This window comes from Phocoena phocoena, chromosome 1 (genome assembly GCF_963924675.1).
Source record: "Phocoena phocoena chromosome 1, mPhoPho1.1, whole genome shotgun sequence".
Lineage (NCBI taxonomy): Eukaryota > Metazoa > Chordata > Mammalia > Artiodactyla > Phocoenidae > Phocoena > Phocoena phocoena.
Window position 1 is genome coordinate 124,814,713 of NC_089219.1, and position 13,153 is coordinate 124,827,865.

The window sequence follows — 13,153 nt, forward strand, 5'->3', positions numbered from 1 at the left end:
GGCCATCGATCCTGAGTAGAAGGAATCAGCTCTGAGAGGAATTTGGTAATCCTGTGTGTGAGTAAAAGTACATAACTTTTTTTTTTTAATTTTAATTGAACATTTCAAAAGATAAGTTGCCTTTGGGATTTTCTCATCAAAATAGGAAGGTGACTCTTGGAGGAAACCTATCTAAACTTCCTCTAAGATGATGTCAGCATTCAAACTTGATCCTGAGTAATCTCTGAAATTCCTTTCGTGTTGGGCATTATGCTGAAGCCATTGGTTGTGAAGCAAGTATAATTTTTTATGGCTGAGCGTAAATGAGTTGTGGTTGGTCTCTTTTATTCTTCTGTCCTTCTTTCATTCATTCACTTTTTTCCAACTTTCAGACAAATGTTTGTCGAGCACACTGACAGGGGCAGGCATTTGCGAGGTGAAGCGGTTGGTTTGGTGAACAAGGTGGACACAGCCCCCGGCCCTCCCCTGGTTCCGGGCAGCAGGTCCCTCCCGTAGAGTGTGAAGGGTGCCTTGACGGGAAAGGCAGGATGTAAAGGGGCACAGGGTGAGGGATGTGGGGCAGACACTGGGAGGAAGTCATTTTTAGACTGTGGCCTGAAGCATAGCTTTAGACAAAGCGTATGGAAGAGCGTGTTCCTGACAAATGAAAAGCTTAATTTATTAATATTTATGGCTCGTTGAATAGAGTATATTTTTTTAGCCTCCCCTTACTTTGTGCCACCCAACTGAAGCAGGTCCAGAATAGCCCTGATGCATGGCAGAAAGCAGCCCCCTTCAGCTGCAGAGCGGCCTGGTGCTGAGGCGGGCGTGAGGCCTCTGACTAGACACCGGCATTTTTTCCACCGACACGCATCGTCCGCTGGCTTCCCTTTCTTCAGCCTGTTTATAGGAGTCACAGCTGTGCTGGGAGGGAATCATGTGCTGGATGCTTTCACTGGAGCATTCGGGAATTAAGGAAGTAAATCTCTTAACACCTACTGATGTCTTCCTTTCTCTCTTTAAAAAAAATCAGTTTGTATCATGAAAAATAAAATATATACAAAAGAAAGAGAGTGGGCGAGTGTGCGTGCACACGCGTCGATACACTTCGCAGGGTACACATTAAAAAACAAGCTCCCGTGCCCTCACTACCTAGCCTAGGAAATTAAACACGACCAACAGTGTGTGCTGCGTACATCCTGCTCCATAAGCCCCGTTCCAAACAGAGCCACTAGTCTGAATTTTGTGTTCAATGTTCTCTTTTGTCCCTCTCTTTTACTATGTTTTCAAAGGTCACATTTACGCTTGTGCTAGGAGATATTACAATATCAGATTATCACTGTGTACCAACAGCAAACAAGAAATAGCCTGGAAAACTGTTTGAATAAATTGCTCGATTGTACTCTTTTAAAGGGGAGAATATACTGGTAACATCAAAGTACTTAAAAAAAAAAAAGTCAAGACAAAAGCCTTTCAATTTCAAGGAAAACCTTAACAGGGTTTGTTAAAAGGGTAAGGTTTTTACAAACCAGGGTGTATTACACATGGACCCAGAAGTAACAGGGCAAGGAATTGCTTTAACAATAACAATGAAAACACTGTTATTTTAAACTACGCCATGAAAGTGTTTGTTCATTCGTAATAATGCCACTCCAGTATATTTTAAATGATTTTGCGGTACCAGAGTTTGAATTTACTGGCGTAAATGTCATCCTGACATGTACTAACGTGAGACATGATTGACATTGGGAGACATGATTGACATTGTATTACTTCAATAATTCAAAATATTGAAATAGATCATGTCAGGAAATAGCCCTTTGGGCAAACCATTCTTGAATTTGCTTTTTTTGTGCTTTTGATGGATGTGTGTATTCTGTATTTGCACCCTACCCCCTTTTTTCCCCTAAACTGTTTGGGTTTCCATCCAAAATGGAAAAATATCAAGTTTGGGGTATCATATTTGACTACTGTAGAAATGACCCTTAGTGAGTTGATGGCACAAGCTTTTTGATTACTTGTCAAATGATTTTGCAGGCTTTTTCATTTGAATTGATCTCCTACTTTGAGGGTCATTATCACTCCACTGCTAACTGATACTTTTGGGCCACAAAAGTGGTGCATTTTAGAAATTTGTTTCCCAGAGCACATCAGAAGAAGAGTTGTTTTTGTTTATATGTTTTCTTGCCCTTTGAACTGTAGTGTAACTTAGCAAGATTCCTCCCCCAGGAAGAAAGTAAGCTCAGCTCCTGTTACCATTCTGAAGTTTATCTGTAAGTTAATATGTAACTCAGAATCCAAAGTTGGCCGGTTGTAAAAACATGTGTATATCATTTAATCTTTTTATTTCATTTCATTTCATTTCTATGTTTTTATTCCTGAGGCAATTGGTTTTTCCAAGATTCAACAGCAGACATTCCCCCCCCCCAATCAATGAGTTTTTTGGGGTTTTTTTTCGCGGTACGTGGGCCTCCCACTGTTGTGGCCTCTCCCGTTGCGGAGCACAGGCTCCGGACGCGCAGGCTCAGCGGCCATGGCTCACAGGCCCAGCCGCTCCGTGGCATGTGGGATCTTCCCGGACCAGGGCACGAACCCGCGTCCCCTGCATCGGCAGGTGGACTGTCAACCACTGCGCCACCAGGGAAGCCCCATCAATGAGTTTTTAAACTAAAGTTTTCGTACTTTTCACAGTGATTTTTGCCACTATACCATAATTGTAAATCTGAGGCTTAAAAAAAAAAACCTATGTAATATCTTATTCAGACTGGGAGTCCAGTCTACAGTGACATGGGATGACGTGGATTAGAACAATAGTTTCTCTACATCTCAGTGCTCTTTATATTTGCGTTCTTTAGCCATTCTAACTAGCCCCTTAAAACTCTCTTTTATGACTCTGAAGACAAGCCATCTGAATTTCACAATAATTTTACTATGTACTTCCATAATACCCCTAGTCACTTAAAAAAAAAGAAAAGGCTGACAAAGCAAACCATTCCCAATTGTTTAAGAAACCAGTGAATTCATCCCTGGCTTGGGCTGCACGGAATGTAGTCTGAGGGGGAGATCTGTGCTTTCCTTCTCTTTCCCCACGTAGGAGAAACTTTGCTGGCGTTCATGCTCATCGCAGTTGATCAGAAACTGCTGTAAGCACTTAGGGCTTCTACGATGTGCATGTAACCACATGCAGTTTTAAGTACAGGTCTCTGCTGAAACTTCTCCCTGAGATCAGCTGTGCAGAGCACCTGACTCCCAGGAGTTCTCTTGGGTGAATGCCCTTCTCGCAGCTCTCCTGTCATCACGACTTCCTGTCTCCTTGCCCATAGCGCTCTCTGTCCTGGGGGCTCTTATCACAGGCAGAGGAGCAACAAGGTGACAGGGTGGCTGCTCAGCATGTTTAGGGAGGAGGCGTAGGAGATGAAGTCTGAGAGGTGGCCGGGGGGGCTAGCTTACATCAGGCTCTGTGGGGCACTGTGAGGACCTAGACCTGATCCTGGCTGACGTGGGGAACTTGGAGGGTTTTGAGCAGAGGCGTGATAAGATCGGACTTGAATTTTACCGAGATCTCTCTGGCCTCTCCGTGGATTGGCTGCAGTTAACTGGACGAGGTGGAAGAGAGAACCAGCTTAGGAAGTCACGGAAATAACCTGAGTGAAAGATGACGGTGGCCTGAACCAAGATGGTAGCACTGAAAGAGCATGGAGAGATCGACTTCTATATATGTTTTTTGTAGAGACACGTGTTTTGTGACGGCTTAGACGTAAGTTGTGAGAAGGAGAGTTGTCCAGAGCTTTGACCTCAGCCACTGGACGTCTGAAGTTGTCCTTTACTGAAATGGAGAAGCCCATGGAAGGGCAGGTTTGGAGGTGGGAATCAGGGGTTCCATCTTGACATTGTTAAATTTAAGATGCCAGCTAGATCCAAGTGACATTGCTGGATAAACGTTTGAATACGTATGCACACGTGTGTGTGTGTGTGTGTGTGTACAGGGGTCATTGGCATTTAGGAGATATTTAAAGCCCTGAAACTAGATGAGGTTACCAACTTCCCTGGCGGTCCAGTGCTTAGGACTCTGGTTTCTCACTGCAGGGGGTGCAGGTTCCATCCCTGGTTGGGGAGCTAAGATCCTGCATGCCGCATGGTGCAGCCAAAATAGATAGATATATAGATGAGGTCACCAAGAGAATGACTGGATAAGAGGTCAGAGGGATGATCTGGCACTGTCCAGCATGTAGAGGTCAGGGGGATGAGAAAAGGAGCAGGTAATGAGATGAGGAGAGAATCAAAAGGGGGCGATGTTTCAGAGACCAAACTGGAAAAAAAGGAGGGAGTGATCAATTGTATCAAATGCCGGCAGATCAGTAAGATGAGATTTGAGAATTAACTGTTGGTTTAGCCACGTGGAGGTCGTTGGATTCCTTAACAAGAACAGTTTTAGTGGAGTACTGGGGATGAAAGCCTGAATTGGGTTTCTTCAGGAGATAGTGGGAGGACGGAGACTGTGCACAGTGACTGCAGACAATTCTTTCAAGATTTACAAGTTAGAGGAGGGCACAGGGATCTTAGCTGTGGGGCAATGCAGGGTCAAGATTTTTTCCCCCTAAAGTTGGGATATAAATGTATATAATTCTATGGCTGACGGCAGTAGCTCAGCAGAGAATGAAATATTCAGGAGAGAAAGGGAGACTTGCTGGATCAGTGTCCCTAGGTGCGTGAGAGCAGATGAGATCCAGTGCACAGTGGAGAGCAGTGCAGACATTTCCCACATAGGAAGACAGGGCACAGATGCAGAAGGTGACGGTAGGATGTGGTTGGGGACACAGAGAAGTTCTCTTGTGATTGCTTCTGTTTTCTTAGGGAAACAGGAAGCACAGTCATCAGCTGAGCGAGAGAAGCAGGGGGAGGTCCACAGTTGAGGTTAGAGAGGAAAGTATAAAATAGTCATTTAGGAGAGTGGAGCCTAGATGGAGTAGGGAAATGTGGGAGGATTGCTGGGCACCATTAAGAGTCCTCTTTGAAGTTAGCGGTCATGAATTTAAGGTAAAACCAGTCAGTGGGGTTGTGTGCTTTTCTCCAGCTGTGGTCAGCCACCCTGGTAGAGATGCAGAATGGATAGAGAAGTGGACTTAACCAGAGTTGAGGTCTGGCCGGGCGAATGCGCGAATGCGCTGATGGGAGAGAGAGGCAGGGGAGCTGACAGTGCAGCCAGGGGATGAGTCCTGTGCTGCATCGTGGATCTAATCCGAGCGGGACAAGTGGAGACATGCTGGGGATGAGACAGTAAAAGGATTGGAGGACTGATGGATTCTGGGTTCTAATGTGGCTGAAGGATTGATAAAATCAGGGTATTGGAGGAAATGTTCTGGAAAGTCAGAAGTGGTCAGTCAGAGGGCAGAGAGCCTGAAAATTAAGATTGTGGAGGGGGAACAGGTATTAATGATAGGGTCTCAGGCAGCGGTTCTCGACCAGGAGCAATTTGCCCCTGAGGAGGGGACATTTGCAATTGTCTAAGGACACTTTTGGTTGTCACAGCTGGAATGAGAAAAGCTGCTACGGACACCTAGTAGAGGTCAGGGGTGCTGCTAAACATCCTATAACACACAGGCAAGCCCCACAGCAAAGACTAATCTGGCCCGATTGTCAATAGTGCCAGGGTTGAGAAACCCTGGGCTAGGGTATGATTATGGGAATTAGCAGCTGGGATAGGCCTGAGGATAAGATCTTTGGAGAAGATAAGATAAACAAAGAGATCAGGGTTTTGGAAGGTTCTTCCTATGACTAATGGAAGTTCCAAGAATTATGACAAGAGTAGGAGAAAGAGCCAGGGATAAGAGGAAGTTAACTAGCTATGTATGGAGTTATTTTTCTGCAACTGGCTGATTGGCTGGAGTCGGAATTCATTTTCCTGGCTCTAAGAGCTGCATGTCCAAATTAGCCAAAGAGTGATGGTATGTTGTTGTTTTTAAAAGCCACTTGTTTATTAACCAGCTTTGGCATAATTAAATTGTCTTAAATAGATTGTCTAAAAGCCCATTTAGGCATTTGGTTGGTCTTTTTGGTCAAAATTCCATGACTGTAAACTTGGGCACTTGGCCTAGTTGCATCACTAAATAACATCTCAGGGTAACAGTTCTTGCAGCCAGGCCTTGTGGCAGGGATCTGGTTTGAGAAAATCCTTGAGAAACTTTATCTGTTGACTTTAAAGACTGTGGCTTTCCATGCAGTGCTCATCCCAGTGGAGAAAACTAGTCAAAATCACACAGAGTAAATAAGGGTTACAAACCAGTGCTTCTCCCCTGGAATAAACTGGTCAAATTGTCCAGTTTTATGCTTTGTCCTTCATTTTGAACTCAAGTGCCCTGGGGCTGCTTTTCTGCCTACCCACAATAGCAAGGAACTGTCTTTTGTTTGCTTCTTGTTTAAAAGAAGGGCTTGTTTTGAGGTTTGGACCACGAAGAATAATCCATTGTTCCCTATAATAATAATCCACCCTCTTTAGCAGAAAAAAATCTGCTTGATGCAGTGTGGCTATCAGTTTATTTAGAAGAATGGCCAAAAGTGCCCATTGTGTTGTGAGGATAAACATTTGGAAGATGGTTGGGAGGAATGGGGGAGTACTCTTGTTCTCCTTAACCTGGAGTCATAGTTAAGACCTCAGGAAGAAAAAATTCTGAATATGACCCTCAGTCCTGGGTGACAATACCCTTCCTTATTCTGCTTGTCTGTTACATTCTGCGAATAATTGGAACACTGTAGATAGGGATTCTCTCCTGACTATTTCTTTAAAAAAACCTTATTTTGAAAATGGGTGTTTGTAATCTCTTCTATATTAGCTCTAATTGTTTCCACTTTTAGGCCAAATAAGTTTCTTTCTAACCTTCTTTAGGCCATGAAAGGGTCTCTTTTTGCGTGAGGATTATTTTATTTTAGCAGGAATCCTTAATAATTCTTGCAGTTGCCTCTGATAGATCTCTGAAAAAGAGCTATTTTTATATGCCAAGTGATAGACATTTTAATTACTACTTCCTGGGCTTAGGCTAACTGAAAAAACTCAGTGAGTAACTGAATATGTGACCCAGTGTGGTCAGTTATTTCTTGAGTACACGTGTATCTAGCACACTAAAATCCAGAGGTAGGTAAGATTTCACTAATGAAAGCAAGATATGTTATTTTTGCCTTAAATACCTTACAGGAAAAGGGTTAGTTAAATAATAAACATGGCTTTAAAATAAAGTGATTTCTTACCTAAAACAGTTTTAATTCCTTTATATATGGAGGATGAGAAAAGATCAACTTGATATAAATTGAAATGTAGCAGGTGAATATGAGAACTATTTAAAGAAGTAAAAATATGGCCTCCACATCATTAAAAACAGACCATCAGAGAAGCATGATGAGATGTCCTTCAGTAGATGAATGGATAAACTGTAGTACATCCATACAAAGGATATTATTCAGCAATAAAATGAAATGGGCTTTCATGCCACAAAATGACATGGAGGAAGCTTAAATTAATATTCCTAAGTGAGAGAAGCCAATCTGAAAAGGCTACATTTACTGAGTGATTCCAAATATAGAATATTCTCAACGTTAGTGCTACACTAATGCAAGATGTTAATAATAGGGGAAACTGGGGCTTGGGGGAAGCGAGAGGGAATATATGGGAACTCCCTACTTTCTGCAAACCTCAAACTGCTCTGAAAAATAGTCTATTAGTTCAAAAGAAAACATAAATATTAGGTATAACTGAACCAGTAAAAATGTCTTCTTATTAGAAAGCAAAAATCCCAGACTCTCGGTGGTTTAGTTTGTAGGAAGTACCTGGCTATATAATATTCCGCCAGAAAATGTATAGTACACAGTGGTGATGGATTACTGCATACATCTTGTAACGTTCTTGTATCTTTTCTTTGTCCTCTGATAAACATGCACAGTGGTATTCATGCTAAATCCTACTCTTCAGCTTTCCTTGTTCCTTTCTCTCCAGTGACTGCTGGTGTATCGGCCCTGGAGGTGTATACACCAAAAGAAATCTTCGTGGCAAATGGGACACAAGGGAAGCTGACATGCAAGTTCAAGTCTACTAACACGACCGGCACGTTGACCTCAGTCTCCTGGAGCTTCCAGCCGGAGGGGACTGACACCACTGTGTCGGTAGGAATGCTTGTCTGCTGTCCACTGGTCATACCTCACGGGGTTCTTTACTGCTCTAGTGTGATTAACGATCCATCCTTCTGATTGCACACTTGCAAACTGAGTGAGTTTGTTATCAGAGACTTCAAGGCCCTTCTTTTGCTTCAGACTCTCCAAAAAAATAAGTTCAGCATCTCTTAAATGCAGCTTCTTATGTATATTGATACTGATATTGATATCTCTATCTACCTATCTATCTCTCTGTATACTGGGTTGGAATGTATGCCTGATTTCCAAATGTTTGAGTAGACCTGTGTCCCTCAGGATTTATAGAAAGGAAGGCCCCTTGGGTGTTGTGCTGAATAGGAAGGAAAGGTGAGGTAAAGTCAGAGATTACAAATTTATATGACTTCCTCACTGGGTCCAATTGGGTATGGTTCTGGGTAAAACAGTCCCAGAGTGAGTGAGAGCAGGAACCCGTACAAATGTCATGGGGAAGCAGAGTCAGAGGCATTCTTTTGCTTCCCATAAATATGGTATCAACGTGGAACATGTATCCTATAGATGCAAAATTAAACACACAGATTTACCCAGGAGAGTCCAAAGAATTATTTAAATTTGTGAAGATTTCCCACTGACATCTTTTGCCAGACTAGAAGTGAGGGACATTGTCTTAGCTACAGAAAGTAAAGCATCATCATGAAGACACCCAGATGCTGTTTCCTTCAAAGAGCAGTTTTACTTATGCTCAAAACATTCTTGTCATGTGGGTCAAAGCAGGTTTACATACCACAAGCCTTAATATTAAGAACATGCTGTATTTCTTTCTTTAAATAAATTTATTTATTTATTTACTTACTTACTTATTTTTTATTTATTTATTTATTTATGGCCATGTTGGGTCTTCGTTGCTGCGCGCAGGCTTTCTCTAGTTGCGGCGAGCGGGGGCTACTCTTCGTTGCGGTGCGCGGGTTTCTCATTGCGGTGGGTTCTCTTGTTGTGGAGCACGGCCTCTAGGCACGTGGGCTTCAGTAGTTGTGGCACATGGGCTCAGTAGTTGTGGCTCATGGGCTCTAGGGCACAGGCCCAGTATTTGTGGCACACAGGCTTAGTTGCTCCGTGGCATGTGAGATCTTCCCAGACCAGGGCTCGAACCTGTGTCCCCTGCGCTGGCAGGCAGATTCTTAACCACTGCGCCTCCAGGGAAGTCCAAACATGCCGTATTTCTGATTAATGTTTTTAGCTAATCAATTTATACTTACACGCCAATCTGATTATGGTTAATTCCAGAATGTTCAGTTACTGATACAGGATCCTTTAACTCCCAAATGTCAGGGCATAGTTAATAAGATGAGCAGGACGCTCTTCATTTTTATAGATTTTCAGGAGAAGTAAAATCAAGCCCAACATACCAGATATGGGTTTTCTGGTCCATGGAATTAGGGTCCACATGTCTAAAACAGAGCTCATCTTTTCTCCCCTCTGTTTCCCTTCTGTGCTAGTTCTTTTTGGGTATTTATGTTCTTCTAGGGACCTTATTTTTTTTTTTTAAACTTGAGCTTTGTTGGGGGGGGTTGTTCTTCCTTCCCCATCCACTACCTCTTCCCTTCTATTCCTCACACCCACCCTGAGAAATAAGGACGTTTGCTGGCTCTTCCTACTTTGTTTCTGGCATCTAGCTTTTTGTCAGCCTTCCTGCTTCTCTGCTCTCCATTAAGTGATAAAAACCGTGTGCCGGGACTTGTGTGGCAACCCCCTTGGTTATTCCCCCACTTCAAATTATCCATCTTTCAACCCAGTCCTACAGTCTATCAGGTGCCTTGTCTTAAAACAGTTTTTTTTTTTTTTTTTTTGGCGGTACACGGGCCTCTCACTGTTGTGGCCTCTCCTGTTGCAGAGCACAGGCTCCGGACGTGCAGGCCCAGCGGCCATGGCTCACAGGCCCAGCCCCTTCGCGGCATGTGGGATCTTCCCGGACCGGGGCACGAACCCGTGTCCCCTGCATCGGCAGGCGGACTCTCACCCACTGCGCCTCCAGGGAAGCCCCTTAAAACAGTTCTTTCACCTCACCACTGCCCTAGTCAGAATCCTCAGAGTTTCCCATTGCAAACAGTGCTTGTCTGTTATAGCCCCACTTCTATTCTCTCATGTGATCTCCTTCAGTCTAGTAAAAAGTGCTTTATGCTTTGTTTTTCCACTTCTGAACTCTTGCCATTTAAGTTGTATCCCATCTTCACATTGTGATCCCTCCGTAAGACCTCTTTTGATCTTTTTAGCTCTTCTTAAAAACTCCCTGCCCATGTTATCTGGGCCACTCCTGTGAGAGAACGTCCCTTGCTATGACAGTTTTTCTCTTCTTTATCTTGAATGTAAGCATTTTGAGGGTCGAGATCTATCTTACACCTTTGGCGTCCCTCATGGTTTTAACACTGTGGCTTTTACTTAATAAATGTTGGTTGATAAGGAGATCTAGTCCCTTTTTGTGTGTGTTTTTTTACTGTTTCATTTCTCTTTTTCTTACTGGTTTGACCAAAGCGTTATTAATCAGTGCGGTTCAGCAAACATATACAGTTCCTGTGATGTGCTAAGTGTGGAGGAGCACAGAGAGAAATACAGCTTGTACCCTGCCTTCAGAGGGCACCCAGTCTGATGAGGGAGAGGTTTGCGGAGACCCAAAGATGGGAAAGAGTGTAGTGTAGGTCTGTGTTGCTGATTCAGAGGATGTTTGTAGATGAGGTAGGAAGGAAAGCAGAGACCAGATGACAGAAGGACTTGTTTGCTAAGCTAAGAGTTTATGGTTTATTTCCTGGTTAAGAAGAGAGGTGAAGGGTTTGGGGCAGGCGAGATATGATCAGACATGAGAGGCATTAAATAATGGAAATAGCTTAAGCTTTGAATTCTGTCTCCGAGACCTGTGACCTTGAGTAAGTCACTAAGGTTTTCTGAGCCTCTTTCCTCACTTGCCAAATATCTGGCAAGGTGAATCTCACCTTGCAGCGTGGTTATGAGTGTCAGAGTGTTATTTTTCATGGTACTTCACATTTCTGCCCATCTTACAAGCGGAGGCCCTGGCTGCCTTTCTTGTTCAGTGACTAGCTTTGGAAGGCAGAGACGGTGTCTCCCTCTGTAGCAGAGGACAGGTTTGCTTACTGTCCAAGATAGGAATATGTCTCCCTTTGGGGCCATTATAAAAGATTTGGGTTTCCTAAGCTTGGGGCTCCTCAGCCGTGATACCGAGCCTCTGCATGCACAGCATCCACCCAAGCCCCTCCATGCCGTCCCTATGGGCCTTGGGGGGCAGGGGCCACAGATAAAAACATGCTGCTGGCTGTTTGTAAGTAATAGGGTCCTTTGTCTCCAAGTCTTCTTCATAAGAACAAAGACTTCCCAGGAGTCTTGTGTCTTCTGCCAGCATCTGTGAACCTGTGGCAGACTTGCAGGGAGGGTAGAACCTCAGAGCCTTCATAGTTCCTAACAAGCATTAGTTATATTAAACACAGGGTATATATTTGATAAATGGTTTTTAATTTTTTTTTTCCCAATAATCATTTAGGCATTGTGGAGGATGGATTAGAGGAGCTTGAGACCAGTTAAGAGGTCATAGCCCAAGATGATGAGGACATGAAAATCAGGTATTATCAGTGGGAATTAAATAGAAAAGAGAAACTTAGGAGATGGAATTGACAGGATTGGGGATTTTTTTTTGTCTTTAATGATTTATTATTTATTTTTGGCTGCGTCAGGTCTTAGTTGCGGCATGCAGGATCTTCGTTGAGGTATGCGGGATCTTTTGTTGTGGTGCACGGGCTTCTCTCTAGTTGTGGCCTGTGGGTTTTCTCTTCTCTAGTTGTGGCGTGCAGGCTCCAGGGCGTGTGTGCTCTGTAGTTTGCAGCACGCGGGCTCTAGTTGAGGCACATGAGCTCAATAGTTGTGGAGCGCGGGCTTAGTTGCCCCACAGCATGCGAGATGCTAGTTCCCCGACCAGGGATCGAACCCGCATCCCCTGCATTGGAAGGTGGATTCTTCACCACCAGACCACCAGGGAAGTCCCAGGATTGGGAAATTAATTGGATGGGAAGGAAGACAGAGGAATTAACGATAACTCCAAAATTTATGGTTTGGGAGACTGGCATGTAGCCATCAGTCGAGATGAGATACACAGGTAGAAGATGGAGTTGATAGGAGAAGGTGGCAGACTTGGAGGGTGGAGGCGGCTGCGTGAGTAGGCAGTTGGATTAGGGGTCTAGAGCTCCAGGAAGCACTATGCGTGAGAGAGGTTTGCGAGTTAACAAAATGTAGATGGCCATTAAATCATAGGAATGGATGAGATTGCACAGGGGTTTTCAGCTTCCACAAAAGGTTCTGAAAATGTTGTGTTTGGATTGCCAGCACAGCTCAGTGGTTGACTAATGCTCATTTCCACCACCCTCCCCAACCCCACTATCGCCCCATCTGTGAATATGAACAGACATCCAGCCTCTAGCAGAGGTGCTTGGATTGAAGCCGCATATCAGGGTAGATCCCCACCCACCAGGCCTGACCTTACTTCCAGGGGGCTGGGTTTGACAAAGTTACTTTGAGAACTGAGTTCCTTTGCTGAAAGCAGGTCTGAGGAGAGAGTGAGAGTGGAAAGAGAAAGGGGCTAAAGGCTGAACCTGCAAAGGCGGACGAGAACATTTTGGGTTGTCTGGGCTGTGTTCCTTTCACATGTCCATGACTTTTCTGTAGGAAACCAGTAAGTAAGACTGGGTAACCCATCAGATTAACTGATCTGTGATATTTAGGCTTCTTTTTCTTGAGGACTTTGCATATCTTAATGGTAAGCTTTGTGAGTTAAGGCTGAAACCTTTGGATTCACTGGGCTCAACTGTGGTGCCCATCAGAGCATTGGCTTTGAAGAGTCAGGTGGTCCTGACTTTAACTCTGGATCCACCACCTATTGTCGTTGTGACATTGGGCAAATGGTTTCCTTGAGTCTCCATTTCCTTATTATAAAAATACGGGTGGTAATTGCTACACCACTGGGCTATTGAGAGCTTTAGAG

At 43.9% G+C, this 13,153-nt stretch overlaps 1 protein-coding gene across 1 annotated transcript in view; it reads left to right on the plus strand.

The window, feature by feature from the left end:
- MPZL1 (myelin protein zero like 1) overlaps positions 1–13,153 on the plus strand; it is a 61,333-nt gene that overhangs the window by 32,439 nt on the left and 15,741 nt on the right. Inside the window, exon 2 of the mRNA XM_065887054.1 lies at positions 7,964–8,130. Coding sequence (XP_065743126.1) covers positions 7,964–8,130 — 167 coding nt within the window. The remainder of the gene's footprint in view (positions 1–7,963; positions 8,131–13,153) is intronic.